Here is a 21,904-nt window from a genome sequence, read left to right as displayed (position 1 = left end):
TGGGTGTCTGGAGATAATATTTGAGTTGTTGTGTGGCAAGGAAACTTAAGTTGATTAGGGCTGGATAATGAGAAGGGAGAAGAGTTTGGAAACCACTGGGAATGAAGGGAAGGTGGTGAGTGATTTTTGGGGGGTATATCTCAATCCTCCTTTCCTTGTACATGTTCTTTACAACCTTTGTTCCTAGAGTGAAGATCACTTTGACTTTATATGGTTTAATGGTTCTTTTTCCATTATCTGTCTGAATCCTGTTTTTTTCTCTAGTTTATTTGAATGCATTAAAGTGTATTTAAATGAGAATCTGCTGCAGTCAGGAAATTGCTGTAGGAAAGACTGGATAACAAAAGGCTTCTTAATAATGAAGCGCACCAAAAATGGAACCTGCAGGAACCAACCATGTGGACAAATGGAAAAATACCTTTTGTCTACAAATTGCAGTGATCCTACATAAACATGGAGGTCTCTGTCTGGCTTAGGGCAGCTGACTAAGTCCGATCGTTCCCCTCCATACAGCCTTAGAAACCAGCATTCCAAGTACTGCTTTTGTGCCATTTTGTTTAATATCTGTGACAGTTAAGTGTGCTGGAGTTTTAATAGACAACCAAGTGAGGTTACTTCTGCATCCGTCTTTTTTTTTTTTCTTTTTACTTAGTAGTTGTGCATTTTATTATTTTTTATTTTTTTACCCTTTTATTTTTTTAAATTTACATCTAAGTTAGCATATAGTGCAACAATGATTTCAGGAGTAGATTCCTTAATGCCCCTTACCCATTTAGCCCATCCCCCCTCCCACAACCCCTCTAGCAACCCTGTTTGTTCTCTATATTTAAGAGTCTCATATGTTTTGTCTCCCTCCCTGTTTTTATATTATTTTTGCTTCCTTTCCCTTATGTTCATCTGTTTTGTGTCTTAAAGTCCTCATATGAGTGAAGTCATATGATATTTGTCTTTCTCTGACTACTTTCACTTAGCATAATACCCTCTAGTTCCATCCACGTAGTTGCAAATGGCAAGATTTCATTCTTTTTGATTGCCGAGTAATATTCCATTATGTGTATATACCACATCTTCTTTATCCATTCATCTGTTGATGGACATTTGGGCTCTTTCCATATTTTGGCTATTGTTGATAGTGCTGCTACAAACATTGGGGTGTATGTGTCCCTTCAGAACAGCACACCTGTATCCCTTAGATAAATACCTAGTAGTGCAATTGCTGGGTCAAAGGGTAGTTCTACTTTTAATTTTTTGAGGAACTTCCATACTGTTTTCCAGAGTGGCTGCACCAGTTTGCATTCCCACCAGCAGACTCCTGCATCCATCTTAACTAGTTTTTAGATATTTTATGGTCTTAAAAATAGGTTTCATTTGTTTGTTTGATTAAGCCAAGGGAATGAATATAGGAATACTTTTTTTCCGAGAGACCACATTGACTTAATTAATCAGGGTTATCAGTAGAGGTCAGTCAGTATTTTAGAGATGAAGAAGCTGATCAGGGGTAACTTCCATGAAGTTTTTCTCATTAAAAATTGATTTGTCATTAATAAAGTGACTGTTCCAAAATACAGTTTATGTGATTTTTTAAGTCTATAAAAAATTTTAGGAATGACCATTACTGGGGTAAAGCTAGCTACTAAGTATTAATTTCTTAGCACTAAATTTGAATTCTTAGATTTTTTTCAGGGTGTGTGTTCTGTCAGCAGGGGAGGGGTGGATAGCAGCGGAGGGAGCTGCAGTGGCATTTCTAATGCCCTGAGGTGTGGTACACAGCACCAGGGTGTGCTGTAAGCAGGCCACTGCTGGGTTTATTTATAACTAATTGTGTGAGGATCTGTCCTTGTTTGTGGTTCTGAAATCCCCATATATTTCTTACGCTGAGCAATTATTGTATCAGACAGTTGTTGAATAGCCTTATTTTTTGAAACTCTTTAGAAGTCATTAGTCTACTCTGGTCTTCATTTTGGTGAACGATTTTAAGATTTCGTACTCACTTGTATTATTTGTGCTCTGCTTAGTTACATGAGAAATTCAAATCTAGATTCAAAACCCTTCACTAAAATGACCTCTTACTAAAAATTCTGAACACAAATATTATCGAGGCTTAATTCAAAAGGGAAAGGAATGTCTTATGACTGAATCTATCTTAGGATTTGTTTATAAATATATTTGAGAGGTGTCTCCACCACTCCATCATTTTCTGGGATGTTTCAGCCGAGGCCGAGAAATGTAGTGCTTAACCAGGTGTTCTTAAATACTTTGCAGTGTCTCTGTCATTTTGAACCTGCTTGCTACCATGTTCTTCCATTTCATCTTCCCTGTAGTTCTGTGTGTGCTCTCCCCCTTTTGCTGCCAGATCATATATGCCCCTTACTCCTCCACAAACTCCAGTAAATCTAGTAGATGACAGCTGGCTTCTACTCAAACCAGATACATGAATATAGGAATCAAGTGACCTTCATATATGACACATCAAAGCTGACATAGTAATTAGAGATGGATTTATTTGAATGTGAAGGCAAGTACATATTTTGTACACTGTCCTAGTACCATCAGTTACCCATTCTTCCTTGTGGAAGCTCAGAATTCGATCCTCACAATATAAACTTAAGTCCCATTAGAAGGTGGAATATGTATTGTCTCTTTACTGTTATACTTAAAGACTAGATAGAATTTTATCTACTTTTATGGCCATGGATATGCTAAAATCAGGGGCAGTCACAGAAGTAATGGCATAGCTATATTAATTTTCTTCTGCTAGGTTGGCGCCTGTTCCTGTTGTTAAATAGTTTTAATATCCACCCCTGAGAATAGTATGTGTTATGTATGCTCTAAATGTGAACACAGGTTCCTGTGGATACCAAATTTAAAAAGGTCTTAACAGGAAACAGGAAGTTTGAGGTAGAGAGGCGAGATGATAATCTGGTGATTCCGGTGGAGGTAGATTCTTGGCAGAGGTGGATCTCCTTGCAGTTCCTTCCTCTGTGTGTATGTGTTTCTGTCTATGCATTTCCGAATTGACACTTAGACATGATTTTTGACTACTTTGAAGTCCAAGTCATTGATGTATTGTTAGCCTTTCAAAATGGTAAAACATCTTAGAAGAAATCCTACAAAGAAATTGTAGATTAATCTGTATATGTGTATATGATCATTTTCCCAGTGGAGCAGTTGATACCAAATCCTTTTTAATGAATGTGAATTTTCATGTAGAGAACAGATCCAGTGGTAAAATTCAGTGGGCTGGTATTTTATTTATAGTCATTATCGCATTAGGTTCTTTTACTTTTAGATAAAATTTGAATTTCATATGCATCGATGTCTTCTGATTAGTACTGTCCTTTCATAAATCTAGGTATAGGAAATATCTAGCACCTAGAGCATCATTAGTTTGCCATAAAAAAAAATCTGGTCCACTTTGTCTTAGAATGATTATAAAAAATCTTCAATATGGATGTTTCCATTATTCAGGAAAATCTTAATTATAAAGCTTAAGAATTTTGAAATTGAAAATATGATAAGCCACCAAATTTAGAAGTCCTTTTAAAATTAAAAAAATTTCGGGGCGCCTGGGTGGCGCAGTCGGTTGAGCATCCGACTTCAGCCAGGTCACGATCTCACGGTCCGTGAGTTCGAGCCCCGCGTCAGGCTCTGGGCTGATGGCTCAGAGCCTGGAGCCTGTTTCCGATTCTGTGTCTCCCTCTCTCTCTGCCCCTCCCCCGTTCATGCTCTGTCTCTCTCTGTCCCAAAAATAAATAAACGTTGAAAAAAAATTAAAAAATAAATAAAATTAAAAAAACTTTTTTAAATGTTTATTTATTTTGAGAGAGCATGAGCATGAGCAGGGGAGAGGGGAAACAAAGAGAATCCCAAGGAGGCTCCACGCACAGTGTGAAGCCTGACATGGGGATCATCCCATGACTGCAAGATCACATCCTGAGCTGATACCAAGAGTTGGATGGACGCTTAACCAACAGAGCTACCCAGGGGTCCCTGCAAGTTCTTTTGATTAGCTGAGTAATTCATTTCCTCTTATTATATAAGTTAGTTATAAAGAACAGGTATTTAAATGAATAAAAAATGAAGTATGATGAATATAATATATTTTATTAAAATAATGACTCATTTTATTAATCATGGATTATGACTATATCATTCTATTGATGATAGTCTTTATAAAGTTTATGCTAGATAGGGACCCAGTATCATCTTAAAATGAGGAAATTGGTAGGGAAGAAAAAAAGGATTTGGATTTAACTGGATGATCTTGAAAGTGTTTCCTTGTGATGAAGAAACTCCACAGTCTCCCAGATCTTGAATTGGGATTGGCAGGGAGGAGTAGAGTACTATAGAATACTCTCTTCCACCTTAGATCTGTGGCCAAGCCCTTTTCTCCAATGACAGCACTTGAAGTCATACTTCTAGGGAGATTATATAAAGGACCAAATTCTACACAGAGAAAGGCTTTAAGGACTCTTAAGTATATGAGATTTGAAATGTAACATCCATATATAATAGAGTCGAGGTTTTGCCATAGATTTCAAATGTTCACCTAAGATGCCTTTCTCCTTCCATTCTGATTTTGTAAATTTGGGTTGGGGCCAGGCATGCTATAAGCTTATTAAATCAGTATGCTACAGACCCACAATTGATATATTGTTATCAGTCTTCATGTATTGATTCATGGCTTTGCTATTCCATACCTGTGTTTGTGGCTTTGGACAAGTTACCAAGTGTCTTGAAGATCATGTTCCCTTGTTTTAAATTGAGGATGAAGATGGTAATTTCCTCATGAAGACTGCATTGTGGAGGCTGAGTGAAATAATTCATATTAAGTCCTTAGCACATTAACTGGCCTGTAGTGGTCAACAGTGGGTTATGTGATAATGATAGAAGTTTGGTTTTTTTGTTTTTTACTACTTCTCCAAGATAGTAAAATGGGATAGTAGTAAAATGAGAATCTTAGATTCTAAGATCAAAAAATTCATTTATTGTCTGTCTTATAAATTCAATTCAAACAAATAATTCAGCCTTAGGATCCTCTCTAGAAGGCAGGGAAAGCTAACTAACATTTCAGTTTAAAGAGTAGGATCTCTTATTGATAGATTGTGGTTTTGTGCTCATTCTTTCTTAGACATATTTATATATATATATATTCATGAAGTCAGTTCAGAAAAACCACATGCTGAAAGAAAGCTCAGGGACAAAACAACAACAACAACAACAACTGCTGGGCTTACAAATGGCATTCATTTAAAAATCTTTGAAGATCATTTTGGAACCAGTGTTTGGGTATCTTTTTGTGGGCTCTCACGTGCTCCCGTATGCAGCCTAGATTTATGGCTGGATTAAGGTCAGTGAACACACTCCAGTCAAGTTGGAGGACTCTTCTTATGAATCACATCCAGACAAAAGTGTAATGCATATAATTCTGAGATCCAGAAATGATATAAACTTGATAAAAGAGATCTACTCTATTGTCCTAATAAAAGAATGATTTCTGCGTGTTAGGAAAGCCACTGTGTCTCAGTAAGAGGAAGCAACTACATGTCAGCACTTTGAGTAGTTTCTCTTGTTTGTATATAAATCAGAGGGTGCTGTTGAGAAGTTTATAAAGGTTTAGGGATGGTTTTGAAGAAAATAAAAAGGGGTCGAGGAAACCGGATGATTGAACAGTATGACTTAACAGAGCATTGATAAAAGAAAACTGTTAAAAATCTCTGCATATCATTTGCATCTCATGTCAGAGGAGAGGAAAAGGATGTTCCTAAAGCAACTAGAGATCATACATGAACAGGAAAGCTGAAGGGGCAAATGCAATTGAAAGCGTTCTGTGGCTGCAGGATCCTGAGGCAAAGTCAGATTTGACTGTATACCAAGTCCATGAATTCATATGCGAAGAGAAAAGCCATTGTAGTTTTCCAGAAGTATTTTAAATACAAATATCCCCACCCTTCCATCCCACCCCAAAGAGAAAAAAATGTGGCAGAGGCCCCCAATCTTGATATAAAAAGAGCCGAGAGTATGTACGGTCTTTTATTTGCAGTGACACCGTGGTCAGAACTCCAAATTAACACCCTTTTCTGGCAGTGAGAAAAGGAGGTAGCTGTTCATAAAAAAGAGAAGGCCAGATAAGACAAAAAAAACTCTATTGAAAGAATATTAAGGAATTAACAGATAGATGTAGATTGTGAGTTGTTCTTGGTTGAAGTCTAGTTACCTCACATTTTTATATACTTTATTAATATTTATTTAAGGAAGAATATGAAATTCAGCCACCTTTCTCACTGTTCTGTGTCCTCTAGGGAGTTGTATTTGCAGATACTTTGTGTTGTACATAGTGATTTACCAGTTTCATCGTTTTGAGTGTTTGCCTAGAGAATTTAAATGGATGTACAGGTTTAACTCAGTGGACACTTTAAGAAGAAAATTCAGTGCTTGTAGTACAAACTGTTGAAGACAGACCACTTACATTAATTTTTACTATCTCAGCTGCAGCTCTTGGCTTTTAGAAGACAAATGTGAATAGTATTTCAGTGTACTTTACATCTGCCCTCTCACTAATAACGTTCTGTCACTTGACAGGAAGACTCAGTCTTAAAGATCATATGTCTTAGCTTTGTTTTTCCCCTCAATAAAATCTCCAAAGAACTTGCCTTCCTGAGTTTTACAACACAGACCATAAAGTTGCTTTGGAGGAGAAAATGGTTTCTGAATTTTTTGAGATTTTTATTTGACAAGGTTGTGCTTTTAAAACATCTCAGGGGAAGGGGGGATCATGTGCCATTTAGAACTTCTGTCTTAGGGTAGTGTTCTGATTAAGACTACTAGAGTCCGATTGTCAGATTTGCTTCCTGTTGCCACTAAATACTAGCTCCGAGGCTTTGGGCAGGTTACCAACCTTTCTGTACCTCTGTTTTCTCTTCTGTGAAATCAGAATAATAGTATCTTCCACATCATATTGTGGAACAAAATTAGAAAATATATGAAAAGTTATTGAGATAGGTGAGAAACTCAAGGTTAATGACCAGTCAAGAAATAATAAATGTTGCTGTCATTGTCTTCAACACTTCTACACTAATCCATATAACTGAACAACTTGCACCTGTTTTTAATTCATTAGATATTAATTTTGCAATATATAAAATATATTCCTAAGTATATAGAATATATTTAGATGGTTTGCAACCCGATATAAATATTTATAAACATCTGTGGGATAAGCCTGAATGAAAGAAATCCTTCTAACAGAATTACTCCTGAAAGTATTGACCCTAGAGGGGGAGACATTACTTCTAATAGGGAGAATTTATAGAAGACTTTATGAAGATATCGGCTCTTGTGCTGGACTTCATAAAGACATACAGGGTTTCTGAAGGCTTAAGACACAGGTGAAGGACAGGTAAAGACCTGGACAGAAGACCAGAAGCCAGCATCTATTTAGTACCAACCAGGCATTATATGCTAAGTGTTCTCTCAATTCAAAATCTTCACCATAAGTCTTTTAAGGTATATACTTTTTTTTTTTTAAATGTTTATTTTTGAGAGAGAGAGAGCGAGCATGAGTGGGGGAGGGCAGAGAGAGAGAGAGGGAGACACAGAATCCATAGCAGGCTCCAGCACAGAGCCCTATGCAGAGCTCGAGCTCACAAACCGTGAGGTCATGACCTGAGCCTAAGTCAGATACTCAACTGACTGAGCCACCCCGGCGCCCCTAAGGTATATACTTTTGACCTCTATTTACAAGTGAAATTAAGGGTCAGAGAAGTTAACTGATTTACCCAAGGTAACACAACAAAAAAAGGAATAGTAGAGTTAGAATTTGAATCCAGGTCTACCTGGCTCTTTTTCTGTACGGCCTTCAGGCTGGAGAACAGTGTGAACAAGAGTATAGATGAAAGAAACTGCAATAGATGTCTCAGAAACTTCTAATCGAGTAACTTAAGTAAAGAAAGTGGGGTAGGAACTCTGTTGGAGGATGAGAGAAGTTCCAGATTACATAGTCTTGAATGCCATGCTGAAAAAAGAAGTGCAGTCTTCTCTCCTTCCTTCCCCCACGCCTTTCCTTCCTTCCTTCACGCCCAGTTTGGAGCACAAGGTGGGGCTTGAACTCATGACCCCGAGTTCAAGAGTCGGATGCTTAACTGACTAAGCCACCCAGGGGCCCCAAAGTGTAGGCTTTCTTATGTAAGCATTAGTAAGCTCCTAAAGCCCGCCTTCTAGGGAGATGATATTATCACATGGGAATAATTTCATGGCAATGTATAGAGGGCATTATACTGAGAAGAGATTGTATGTGTAGTTAGGTAGGCTATTAAATAATATTTTTTTCTGTATTCAATTTCCTTTTAAAAATATTTAAAAGTTGGCCTCACATATTACAAACATGTTTATTTAAAAGTGAGTATGGGGCGCCTGGGTGGCTTAGGCGGTTAAGCGGCCAACTCTTGATTTTGGCTCAGGTCATGATCTCAAGGTTATGAAATTTGAGCCCCTTGTCGGGCTCTCTGCTGAGTGTGGAGCCTGTTTAAGATCCCCCCCCCCCCCGCCCCTTCCCCTCTCTCCACTTGTGCTTGCTCGCTCTCACAAGTGTGCTCTCTCTCCCTCTGGAATGAATGAATGAATGAATGAATGAATGTTTCCATATATTCATTTCAAGAAAACAACTTTTGGTGGCATCTGGCTGGCTTGGTCAGTAGAGAGTATAACTTGATCCTCGGGGTTGTGGGTTCAAGCCCTATGTTGAGTGTGGAGCCTACTTAAAAAAAAAAAAAAAAGCTTAAAAAAACACAGCTTTTGAGCTGTGTCTGAGGATACAGTTATTGTCTTCCACTTACCAGCATACAACTTCTTTTTTCTTTTTGTAAGAATTTCACTTGCTTAACTTAATAGATGTGGATTGAAGAATTTTTTTAAGGGATAGGATTAAAGACAATGACTCTAGGTGCCTGGGGAGTGTGAGAGGGGGATGAGACATCACTGAAGGAATAGAACGCTATTAGAAAAATTAATTCTGTCTTTTCCTTGCCATTGATTCCTTGTTATCCATAAATAACATCCTAACTCTAGTTATGAGAGAGTTCATTTGTGTGTTTACCTCAGCCTGTTGTTCTCATCTAATCAACTAATACACAAGCTGACTCACAATTCTCATCACTCCCAAACACCATTTTCCCCCCAGACTCATTATGTTTGCATGACCATGGCCCTTTGCCTAAAATATCCTCTATCTTTTCTCTTGAGAAATTTCAACTTTTTTATGTTCCATTTGTGGTCTTATGTTTGAAGCCTTGCTAAATCTCTCCCTGGTAGAGGATCACTTCCTTCTTGCTTCCTTAGTTGCCCCTCTGAACTCTATATTTCTTATAATAATATAGTAATTTTCTATTTAAACCTCCATTTACCCTCCCAGTCTGTAATCTCAATATCAGACATCACGTCTTCCTCATCTTCAGAACCCAGTACATAGTAGAATACCTGTAATATCTACCCTAATGATAGATGAATAAAATGGCATGAAATTAATAAACTTTATACTGAAGCCACTATCATGGCATGATAGTGCTGTGATAATGGCCATTTATTCTTTCTGTGGAAGCATTTTGGAGAGAGTTACCTTATCACCTCAGAGATTAGAGAAAGCTTTTTCCAGAAGCTTCTGTCAAAGCCAAGTTCTAAAGACTGAGCTTCAGGAAGTTGTGCAAAGGCCCTTAAATGCCACAGATTTGAACTTCAGGTAGAGTTGCTTTTGAGGTCACCAAGTCATCTAATGCCAAATCCAATAACCCATTATTACTTAAACAATCCTTTCATCTCCTCATGGTTTTTTGGCAGTTTTGGCTACCTTCTTTTTCTTAAACTCTTACCCAGAGCTAGAAGCAACTTTTCCTTAAAAACACCCACTTACAAGATGCATACTGTGTGCCGGATACTTCTATATGTATCTCATTTGATGACAACTCTATTAGTTCCCTTCCCTTCCCTTCCCTTCATTAGCTCTATTAGCTCAGTTTTATTTTACAGATGAGAAGACTGCGATTTAGAGAGGTTAAGTAATTTGTCCATGATGACATAGTTTGGAAGTGTTAGACCATTGAGCTTAAGTGTTTCTGACGCCAGTGACTGTTTTTTCCACTTTGCCACTCTGGCTATCTATCTGTATAGCATATTTTTACCCACATGTTTAAGTTAATTTGATTTTAAGGATACGGATTGTCTTACTTCGGTCCATTTCATCCCGAAGACCAATTAATAATATGTGCAGAATATAGAAGTGAGCTCTGTGGACTTGCTTTTTCTGCAAGGGAAACCTAGGACTTCTCTTAGGTGATCAAGAGGCTTGGAATTGAATATAAAATATGGCTTGTCACTTTAACAAGAATGAAATCCCAAGTTGGAAGTAGGGTTGTTTGTTACCTGAAACTCAGACAAGATAAAGAGAGAGTAGAATTGCCAGATAGAAAACTTATGATTCTTTTACATCTTGAGAAAGCCCCGAAGGTGTGCTTGATCTACCATACAGTTGAAGTTCACGGTAATGATGCTAGTTTATCTGGAAAGATTTCACTTCTGATCATGGTAGTTGCTTCAGAGACTCAGAACAGGGGAATGAGATACTTATCCCTTATTCTCTTGTACTGTTTGAATTTTTATCACATATGTATATTGCCAGTTCAAGTAAACCAATAGGTATTAGAAAGAAAGGTGTCACAGTGACCCCTGAGGAATGGTATGTTATTGTCCCCATTTTTTAATCCAGCAGCTTGCTAAACTCTCTCAATAATTTTAATTATCCATTTCTACATTCTTGAGATATTGTATGTACTTAATAATATGATCCACAAGTAATGAAAGTTTAATCTCTACTTTCCCAATTTTATACCTAATTTGTATTCATTTTGCTTTATTATTTTGCCAGGATCTCTAGTATAATGTTGAATGGAAGTGATGATAACTGGCATCTTCATCTTGTTACTTACTAAAGGGAAAACTTTTGAGTATGTCACAATTATGTATAATCTCTGCTGTAAATTTTTGTAGAAACCTTGTAAGGAAGTTTCTTTCACCTTTCAGCTTGTGGACAATTCTTATCATAAATGAAATTGGAGTATATTATTGCTTTCTTTTGTACCTATTGAGGATGATGTAATAATTGTTTAAATATTGTCGTGATAGATAATTTAATTTTTTTTTCTAATTTTAATTCAGTCTTACCTCATTGGAATAAGCCTATATTGGTATATATTCATGTTAAAATTGACCTGCTATTTCATTTGGGACTTGTTCATCTATTTTCACAAATAACATAGGCCTATAATCTTCCTGTCTTGCATTGTTCTTGTCACATTTTATTTTATTTGTTTTGAGAGAGAGTGTGTACGTGCACAAGTTGGGGAGGGGCAGAGAGAGAGAGGGAGAGGGAAAGAATCCCAAGCAGGTGGCAAGCTGTCAACATGGAGCCTGATGTGGGGCTCTAACTCACAAACCGTGAGATCATGACCCGAGCCCAAACCAGGAGGTGGACACTTAACCAACTGAGCCACTGAAGCGCCCCTGTTCTTGTCATATTTTGATTTCCTAATTATATTAAGTTTCATGAAACAAGTCAAGGAGTCATCTTTTCTGTGGACAAATATGTGTGATATTGCAAGAACTCTGTTCTGGAATATTTGGCTGAACTTCAGATAAAATCATGTAAGCCTGAGGTCAAAAAATATTTTGACACTTGACTTTTTCTTTTTTTATGCCTGTAGGATGATACATGTTTTCTATTTCTTCTTGCTCAGTTTTGGTCAGCTTTTTTTATAAGAATTTTTCTACTTGGTTTAAATATTCAAATTTGTTAACATAAAATTTTTTATTTCCACTTTTTTCCTACAAAATTATTTAGTCTCATTCTGAGAGGAGAAATCAGTTTTACATAGTGCTTAAGAGTTGAGGAAAAATATGAAAAGGGCTATATTCTGATTTTGTTTAATAGGTATCTTTCTTCTAGTTAAAAGTTTATCATAGTGAATACCAAGGTTTACACATAAAACCATTCTTATTTTATGAAAGTCCATGAACATAGTATTTCTGTCCATCTATTTAGGTGTTCTTTGATATTTTTCAACATTGTTTTATAATTTTCAGTGTGTAGGTCTTATGCGTATTTTAGCCTTTAAGTGGTTCATGTATTTGATGTCATTACAAATGGTATTTTTAAAAAATCCATTTACTAATTATTCATTGCTAATTTATAGAAATACTGTATATTGGTGTTTATATAATGACATCATATCTGACAACCCTGCTAGATTGATTTATTAGTTTTAGCAGCTTTTTGGAAGATTTGTTAATATTTTCTGCATAATCATGTCATTTACAAATAAAGATAACTTCTTCATTTCTCATTTGTGTGCTTTTTCTTTCTTCTTCCTATTACATGGTGTAGGACCTCTAATACAGTGTTGGAATAGGAGTGATGAAAGCAAGCATGGCTCCCTTTGCCTCCAGCCTGAAAGAGAAAGAGTTCAGCATTTCACCATTAAATATGGTGTTAGCTAAAAGTTCTTCATAGGAATTCCTTATCACCTTAAGGGAATTCCTTTTTGTTCTTTGTTTGCTGAGAGTTTTTATTACGAATAGGTATTAAATTCTGTCCAATGCATTTTCTGTCAGTTATGACTACATGATTTTTCTGTACTATTTAAAATGGTGGATTACATTCATTGATTTTATTTTTATATATTAAGCCAATCAGAATATCTGAATAAATCCCACTTGGATATGATGCATTATTCTTTTTGTATATGGCAAAATTCTGTTTACTGGTATTTTTTTTTAATGTAATGCCTTTTTTTTTTTTTTAAGAATGTTTATTTATTTTGAGAGAGAGAGTGAGAGTGACCTGGGTAGGGGCAGAGAGAGAGGAAGAGAGAGAATCCCAACAAGGCTCAGCACTGTCAGCACAGAGCCTGATGCGGTGCTCGATCCCACAAACCATGAGATCATGACCTGAGCTGAAATCAAGAGTGGGATGCTCAACCAAGTGAGCTACCCAGGCACCCCTGTTTACTGGTATTTTGTTAAGGGTTTTTGTATCTATTTATGAAGGCAATTGGAATGATTTTTTTCTCTTTGACTTACAAACTAAGTTTGGAAGGGTTCCTTTTTCCTCTGTATTCTGACTTCTTCTTTCTTCTGTCATATTTGAGAATTTGCAGATTTCATAGAATTTATACATTACAGTGCCTGTGAGTTTTCTTGGCATAAAGTTGTTTGTATTTATTCTCTATCCTTTTAATAACTGTAGGAAGCTAGTGATATCCCCTCATTCATTTCTGATATTGTTAACTTACATATTCTTTATCTTTTTTGTAGAAGGTTATCAATTTTATTTCATGCACTAGCTTTTGTTTTTAATAATTTTAACTATTTTTATCTTATTGATTCTGCTTTTTATTATCATCATGTTTATGTTTATATAATTTGCTTTTTTTTCTAGCTTCTTAAGCTGCATGTTATTATATCATTGATGTTAAACCTTTCTGCTTTATTCTTATAAGCATTTAGAGATAAAGTTTTCTATCTAAGTGCTGTTGAGGCTACGTTATACAAATTTTGATATGTTGTGTTCTTATTTCCTTATGAGTTCTTATTTGAGCCCTGGGTTATTTAAGGGTGTGTTTTTAAATTTCCAAATATTTAGAGATTGTTTTAGATGTCTTCTTTCTATTGTTTTATACTTTTGTTCAGTCAGAGAACATAGTTGCATAATTTCAGTCTTTTAAGTTTATTGAGCTGTGTTTAATGGTCTGGCATATTGTCTGTCTTGGTGAATAGTTCACATGCACTTGAAAAGAACATATAGAGGCTCCTCGGTGGCTCAGTCAGTTAAGCATCTGACTCTTAATTTCGGCTCAAGTGTCATGATCTCACGGTTTGTGGGATTGAGCCCCGTGTCAGGCTCTTGGCTGACAGTGCGGAGCCTGGTTAGGATTCTTTCTTTCCCCTTCCCCACTTGCATGCGCTCTTGCTCTCTCTCTTATTTTTTTTTTTTTTAATTTTTTTTTTCAACGTTTATTTATTTTTGGGACAGAGAGAGACAGAGCATGAACGGGGGAGGGGCAGAGAGAGAGGGAGACACAGAATCGGAAACAGGCTCCAGGCTCTGAGCAGTCAGCACAGAGCCTGACGCGGGGCTCGAACTCACGGACCGCGAGATCGTGACCTGGCTGAAGTCGGACGCTTAACCGACTGCGCCACCCAGGCGCCCCCCAAAATTTTTTTGTTTAATATTTATGTATTTTTGAGAGAGAGAGAGGCAGAGAGACACAGGATCCGAATCCAAAGCAGGCTCTAGGCTCTGAGCTGTCCGCACAGAGCCTGACGCGGGGCTTGAACCCACGATCCATGAGGTCACGACGTGAGCCAAAGTCAGATGCTTGATCAACTGAGCCACCCAGGCACCCATGTTTTTTTTTGTTTGTTTGGTTGGTTTTTTTGAATGTGTGTTTTATGGACAGCACAGAACTGGTCTGGTTCTTTTATCAAGTCTTAACAGTCTCTGCCTTTTCATAGCAGTACAGTATTTAGACCGTTTACATTTACTTATCACTGTGGTTGGATATTTGTCTACCATCTTGCTATTTGTTTTCTATTTATTCTGTGTGTTCTATCCCCATGTCCCTCATTTCTGTTCTTTTTGTAATTCATTTTGTTCCCTTTACTAGTTTATTAGCTATACTAATTCTATACTTTTCTAATGGTTTCTCTAAGGTTTATAATATTCATATTTAACTTGCCACAGTCTTTCTTCAGATTATACCACTTTATGCATTATGAACAGTATACTTCTGTTTTCCTATTTTATCCTGTGTACTTTTGCTGTCATATGTTACTTCTGTTTATAATAACCGTAATGCATTGTTATTATTTTTGCTTTAAACAGGCAGTTATCTGTTAAGAAACTTAAACAACAAGAGAGCAAATATCTTTGATCATTACCCATATATTGGTCATTTACAGCACTCTTCATCTTTCAGTTTAGATCTGAATTTTCATGTGGTATAAGAACTTTAACAATTTCTTACAGTGCAGATCTGCTGCTATCTCAGCTTTAGTTCTTTGAAAATAATCTTTTACTTCTGCATAATCTTTCTAGGTTGACAGTTTTCTTCCTCATTACCTTAAAGATGCTGTCTTATTGGCTTGCATTGCTTCTGATGACAAATTGGTGGTCTTTTTCTTCAGTATGTAATGTCTTTTTTTCCTCTGGCAGTTTTCAAGATTTTCTTTCTTACACATTTTTAGCAATTTATGATTTGCCTTGATGTGGTGGTATTTGTGGGTATTTTATATAAAATTTTCAGTTTTGGAAAATTTTTAGCCTTCTATCTTTATATACTTTTTTCTGCCCCTACTCTATTCAGAATTACAATTACTGTTACACATATATTAGATTGCATATTGTCCTGTTGGTCGCACAAATGCTCCTTTTTTTTTTTTTTTTTTTAACCTTCCCAGTCTTTTCCCCTTATTCTTCAATTTGGATTTTCTTTTTCCCTGTGTCAAACTTCTTGGTGTTTTATTCTCCACTGTTTCATCCATTGTTATGTCTATCCAGTGAATTTTTTATTTGAGATACTGTACTTTTCAGGTGGAGAATTCCATTTGGGTTTTATAATTATGTCTTCCATTTCTCTTAAGTTCACTGTTTCTTTAAATACTTGAGTATGGTTATATCTGCTTTATAAATCCTCATTTGCTGCTTCCATTGTCTTTATCATTTCTGGATCTGTTTCTATTCATTGATTCCCCTCCCCTGGTTATAGGTCATGCTTTTGGTCTTTTCAGTGCTCAACATTATGAATGCTAGATTTTGTTGAATTTTTTTCAGAGTATTAAAACTTGGGCGTGTCTGGCTGGTTCAGTCAATAGAATGTGCAACTCTTGGTCATGGAGTTGTGAGTTCGAGCCCTACACTGGGTATAGAGATTACTTTAAAATAAAAAAAATTTTAAATCAATTATATATTTAAAAAATAATATGAATGTATGTTTCAATGGAAGGTTGTTTTTGGAGATAGACATGATTTTTGGACACTTGTTTTTAAATTTTATTAAGGTGACTCTAAAGTGCCAATCAGCAAACATTTTCTTAAAGAACCACATTGCAAATATTTTAGGCTTTACAGACCATATGGTCTTGGTTGCAGTTCCTCAACTCTGCTACTGTAGTGCAGGAACAGCCAGAGATAATATGAAATCAAATTATCATGACTGTGTTCCATTAAAACTGAAAAACAAAATATAGCCCATGGGCTGGTTTGGCCTGTAAGCTATAGATTGCCTGTCCCTGGTCTAGAGAAGCATTTACTTTAAGGCTAATTTAACCCTACTAACAAGGAATGACCCATCTGGGGACTTTACTGAGCGCCCTAAATGTTCAGTGAGGTCTCTTCACTCTGGCTCCTCAAAACTCAATCATCTCTTGACTCTGCGTGAAGTCTGGCATTTGATAGTGTTCTAGATTCTCAGTAGTTGTGCTTTCCCTGTTCGTTGTTATTTTCCTGGCCTTGTGTAGTTTTACCCTATTCATATGTGGTTTGTTATAACAACTTACAGTCAAGGGGACCCCTATGCAGATTCCTGGAGCTCTACTTTTATGTACTTTCTCCTCTGTGGTAGTTTGCCCTACAAATTCCAGCTGCCATACAAATACTCCGAACTTTATCTGTTTCCTCAATTTGATAAATCTACTGTGGTCTGCTTAGATTCCTCAGGGCTCTTATATGGATTCCTCTTGCCATGTAGCTCAGAACTTGCCTCCAAGCAGAAAGCCAGGGCAATTCTAGCACTCTCCTCAGTGGTTTCCCTTCTCATAAAGGATGATAGTCCTGTACTGCCTGTTATCCAGTGCTGTCTTACAGATTTTGTTCAGCTTTCTGGTTCCTTACAGGAAGACGGCAAATCCATTCCATTTACTCTGTCACTGCCAGAAATGGAAATTGTTTTTTTTTTTTTAACATTCATTTCTATAGTAAAATTATTTCTCATTTAAAATCAGTTATGTCCATCTCTAAGAATAAATCCTTCAATAGCAAACTAAGTGAATAACTTATTTCTCATCCTGCTCATATTAGCTATAATGGCACTTTTCTAGGCAAGCTAGTAAAGACAAAACTGTTCCAGTGGATGCTAGTTTTGTTTCGGGATAAATAAGTTTACACTGACTTTAAGCAAGTTGGTGTATGTTTGTGTATGTGTCTTCTGTTTTCATAAAAGACTTACTGCTAATTTTCCCATTGTCTTTTTTAATCACTGTACAGTTAAGAAGATAGGTATATTATTAGCTTAACCTTAAAGAGAATTTTGCAGCAAAACTGCCAGTTTTTAAGAAAGAGGGAAAAAATAATGAGAATTACTGGCTGGCATTTTATTTTATTTTTTAAAATAAAATCCCAATTATTATTTTTATTATTTTTATTTGTTTATTTTTATTTTAGAGGGAAAGAGAATGTGTGAGGCAGGGAGAGAAGCAGGAACAGATAAGAGAGAGAGAGAGAGAGACAAAGAGAGCAAGCGGGGAGGGCGGTGGGGGGACAGAGAGAAAGAGAGAGAGAGAGAATCCCCAAGCAGGCTTCCCACTGTTGGTGAAGAGCCTGATATGGGCCCGAACTCACACACCGTGAGATCATGACCTGAGCCAAAACCTAGAGTCAGACACTTAACAGACTGAGCCACCCAGGCGCCCTGAAAGATTGAATCTTAAGCAGGCTCCATGCTCAGTGTGGATCCCATAACCCTGGGATCATGACCTGAGCCAAATTAAGAGTCCAATGCTCAATGGACTTGCAACTGAGCCACCTAGGTGCCCCACTGGCTGGCATTTTAATTTTATTTAGCAAGTAAAAGCAACCCATTGAGCCAGAACTTACATACATTAGGGCTCTAGCAGACTTCAGCTATAGCTAAGAATTACCAGTTACTCAAAATGCACACAAGAATCGCTCAAAACTACAGTAATAATCTTGTACTTATTGCTTTGATACCTCTATGCTGAAGTAAAATACCTGGTTTTCTTTTTCTGTTGCATGCAAAAGTTACTTTATCTTAAGCTAATATCTGGCTGTCTGAAAGTTTAATCCTAAATCCCTTTAAAAGTTCCTGGTCTTCGGAGGGAGGGGCATACTGAGATGTAAAGCTGTTATTTTTCTTTCATTGTTTGTTAATTTGAATAGTTTTCAGTGCTTCTAGGAGGTCTTAGGACACCCTTTCACCTGTATGTTAGTCCCAAAAGCAGTTCCAACTGGGCACCTATGTTGGCTTATTTGTAAATGAGATGTTTATCTGTTTCCACAGGAAAAGATGTTAGAGTTAACCCTCAGGTAGCATTTAATATGGCAACATCTATTAATGCCATGATAGTCCTGAGGTTACAATCAACATTGTTTATTCATTTCGGATAGTTATTAGATAACTTCTTTCTTCGGTTTAGTGTAGTAAGTGTATAGACTTCAAACTCCTCTTATGTGATGATCTGACTAGATTATATTCTCTTACTTATGTTAAGCTCAGTTTTTCAAACTGTATGATAACATACCATGCTTTTCCAAGCTTTTCTTCCACCAAAAATTAGAAGTTTGAATTATATAATTTATAATGTCTATAACTGGTAGAAGTACATCTCTTCCCAACCCCCGCCCTTCCCCCAGAGTGAGTCCTTATCTCCCCAGGTTTCTCTGCCTTCATCCTTTGTGTTAGAGGTGACTAGGGGCACCTGAGTGGCTCAGTTGGTTGTGTGTCTGACTTGATCTCAGCTCTGGTCTTGATCTCAGGGTTGTGACTTCAAGCCCAACATTGGGCTCCACACTGGGTATGTAGCCTGCATACATACATACATACATACATACATACATACATACATATAAATATATAAATACATAAATACATAAATGTATACATATATATATATTAGAGGTGACTAGAACCAAAATGGCAGAAAGAGAGGAGAGCTTTGGGCTATAAATTTTCCATCATCCTGACATTGTGTGTTCCCATAGCAGAGGGAGCAGTTCTTGGTGACTGCAACATCAAATGAATGGGTGACAGTTGCTTTCTTAGAGACTGGAGTCTTTTCCTCAAGCAGAGATTAGATTGATCAGTGCTATTTGTAGCTTCATTTCTGGAAGGCGTTCACAGAACAAGCATTTCTGGGTCCATTGGTGGCAGTTGTGATATCACATAGCTTGTTTAAAATTCTTGCTAGAAAGAAACCTGCACGATCCCACACAGTGCTTCTTTTGTTTTCTGAGGTAGGCATCGAAATTCTGCCTCTTGACCAGCACAGAGAGAGTTCTTATATTAACTAAGGACACCCCAAACTCATTCCAACCACTTTCTTAATTCCAGTCACTAAAAGAGTAAATAAATCCCAAATCCCAAATGTTTCTTCTGCCCTGTCACCCTACCCCCATATGGAAGTATTAATTCTATACTCATTGAGTCCCGGAAGTAACCCATAATTCCCCAAAGTAAATACTGAAACTAACTTAATAGTGAATACTATATTACTTGTGTTAAACTATTTTTAAAAATACATGTGCTGATTTAAGGGGAAAACCTCAGCTAGGAAAATATCAGTATAGGGGAGGAAAAAGTTTAACCCACTTAGATAGGGCCCCTGGCTAGGTCTAAAAACTAGACAAGAGAGATTAACAGGAGAAAACCATACAAATTAATCTAATAGAAGTTTTACATGATGTGGAAGGCTTCATAAGGAAATGAAAACCCAAAGAAACAGACCTGGGTATTTTATGCTAGGTGTGGTAAAGAGTAGGTAGTGGTGAGAGATGTGGATAGGTTAAGGAGTATGAGGTAATTGTTGAAAATTGGGAGAAACTTGGCAAGTCCTGTTTGTTCATATTCCCTTTGGGTCTCCCTTTGTCTTTGGAGATAAGGATGCTTCTTTACTCTGGGTGCAGGGAGGGCCTCTCGCATGAGGGTTTTATGACTTGTTTCAGGAAAGAGGGGTGAAGTGAGTGGGAGACCAAAGAGACTTTCCTGCTTCTGCTGTTTTCTCAAACTCTTTCAGCTTAAAATATTCAGATAGGACAAGGTGCCATATTTTGGGGTTGTGTGCCCTGAACCCTATCATCAGCATTTCCCATGCTGAACCCCAGAGAAAACATGTCTTTATCACTTCTTCATACAGCTATGACTGTTGATGGCTGTTCCATCCAAGGAATATTCTGATCCCCAAAATTTTGGGCATAGTGGAAGAATTTATTTTCTCTTACACCAGTAGCAACAAGACGAGCATTTTTCAAGAGTAGCTTTACCTGGAATCAAAGCAAAAGTTAAAAAATAGAAATGTGTAAGTTTATAGAGCACAGATTTCATCTGTCAAAGAAACTAAAGTTTAACTCCTATTGGCTAAAGTAACGTTCCCAGCATACAAATCAATTTCTTTCTTCTCTTTGTCACCTTGTCATGAAGCCTGTAGGATATCTGGCAGAGCCTGTCTTTCATTGAGGTTTGACCACTTTATTTGTTTCTCATAGATACTATTTGGACTTGGTCTTTCCATTAGCCATGTGGCCTCTGTGTCAGTTTTGAGTCTGTTTGCCTCCTTTTAGCAGCCTACTCTGAAAAGCAAAAAGACTTCTATACACTTCCAAGTTCTAGAGCCCTACTAAACTCTCTGTTTCCAGTAGGAGGCATGTCCCAACTCTTCTTACTTAATGAGATTCTCTCTAGTAAACTCAGTCTTGTCCATTCCTTTTCCTACTCTTCCTACCTTCAGAGAAATGTTTTTTCTCTCCTAAGACTTACAATATAAAAAAATACATTACCACATAAATTCTACTAAAGTAATCACCAAAGTTATTAAAAATGCATGTACTGGGGCACCTGGGTGGCTCAGTTGGTTAAGCATCTGACTCTTGGTTTCGGCTCAGGTCATGACTTCACAGTTCGTGAGTTCAAGCCCCACATTGGGCTCTGTGCTGATGGCTCAGAGCCTTCTTGGGATTCTAGCTCCTTCTCTCTCCTGCCCCTCCCCCACTTGTTCTCTCTCTTTCAAAATAAATAAAACTTAAAAAAAATTTTAAAAAAAGCATCTACTGAATGATTGAAGAATTAAAAGGGAAGATGGCCTTTCTTCTGACAGATGAATATTCACCTTTTTTTGCTGTTTTCCTGATATGAAATAACCCTCCATAGAAATTTCTGCCAGAGATGTTGACCAGCATTTACATCAATTACTGGTATTCTATGTGAAAGGAGAGTTTTCCATGGAAAGGATTATGCACTTTGTTTTTCTCAAATTATTATCATTTTTTGTTGTATTTCAGTCTTTGTTTCTCTTGGCCTCTCTTCCAGTGCAATCTGTTTTTCTCTTTGTTTTCTTTACATTTGAAAGTTTCCTACTCTGCTTCCAATTTTATTTTTTTATTCAAACTTAATCCTTAAAAGATGGGATTTTGTGTTTAAAATTCATAGTTAAAACATGTTAAAGTTGGTTATTCACTTCAGATTCTATTGGTGTCTCAGGGGGAAGTGAAGAAAGAAAGATGAAGAGGAAATTACTCTCTTGTACTGCCCTCCAGGAAATCCTTCTCTGTACTCTAAAAGTTCTTCTTCTTTTCTAGGAGTCCAATGTGCTGATTGCTGCTAACAGTCAGGGTACAATTAAGGTAAGCTACCTTATACATCTTTATTTCAAACTCAGATCCATTCTTAGACTAACAGACTATAGCTATAATACAGAAATATGGAGTTGTACTAAGCCTTAGAGATCATTCCAAGTCATGGGTCTGGCTTTGTTTGAAATGGCTTTGGTTGAAAGGCAAAGGAATAGGTAGCTTGCAACTATGGAAAAGACTTGTTAGGGGCGCCTGGGTGGTTCAGTCAGTTAAGCGGCC

General features: G+C 37.0%; 1 protein-coding gene and 1 non-coding gene across 7 annotated transcripts in view; both read left to right on the top strand.

Annotated features, from left to right (window-relative positions):
* The window catches only part of COP1 (COP1 E3 ubiquitin ligase), a 281,667-nt gene that overhangs the window by 255,654 nt on the left and 4,109 nt on the right, over positions 1-21,904 (top strand). For all 6 annotated transcript variants that reach the window (XR_003965751.1, XM_030301693.1, XM_030301697.1 and 3 more), the window contains one exon: positions 21,632-21,676. Coding sequence is in view for 5 of the 6 variants with exons in the window: in XM_030301693.1 (XP_030157553.1) it covers positions 21,632-21,676 (45 nt within the window). In the remaining variant the exon portion in view is untranslated. The remainder of the gene's footprint in view (positions 1-21,631; positions 21,677-21,904) is intronic.
* Positions 374-514, top strand: LOC115505756. The gene has a single exon (XR_003966122.1).

Source organism: Lynx canadensis, chromosome F1 (genome assembly GCF_007474595.2).
Source record: "Lynx canadensis isolate LIC74 chromosome F1, mLynCan4.pri.v2, whole genome shotgun sequence".
NCBI lineage: Eukaryota > Metazoa > Chordata > Mammalia > Carnivora > Felidae > Lynx > Lynx canadensis.
Note: the sequence above shows the minus strand (reverse complement) of the source record. Positions and strands in the feature narration are given on the sequence as shown.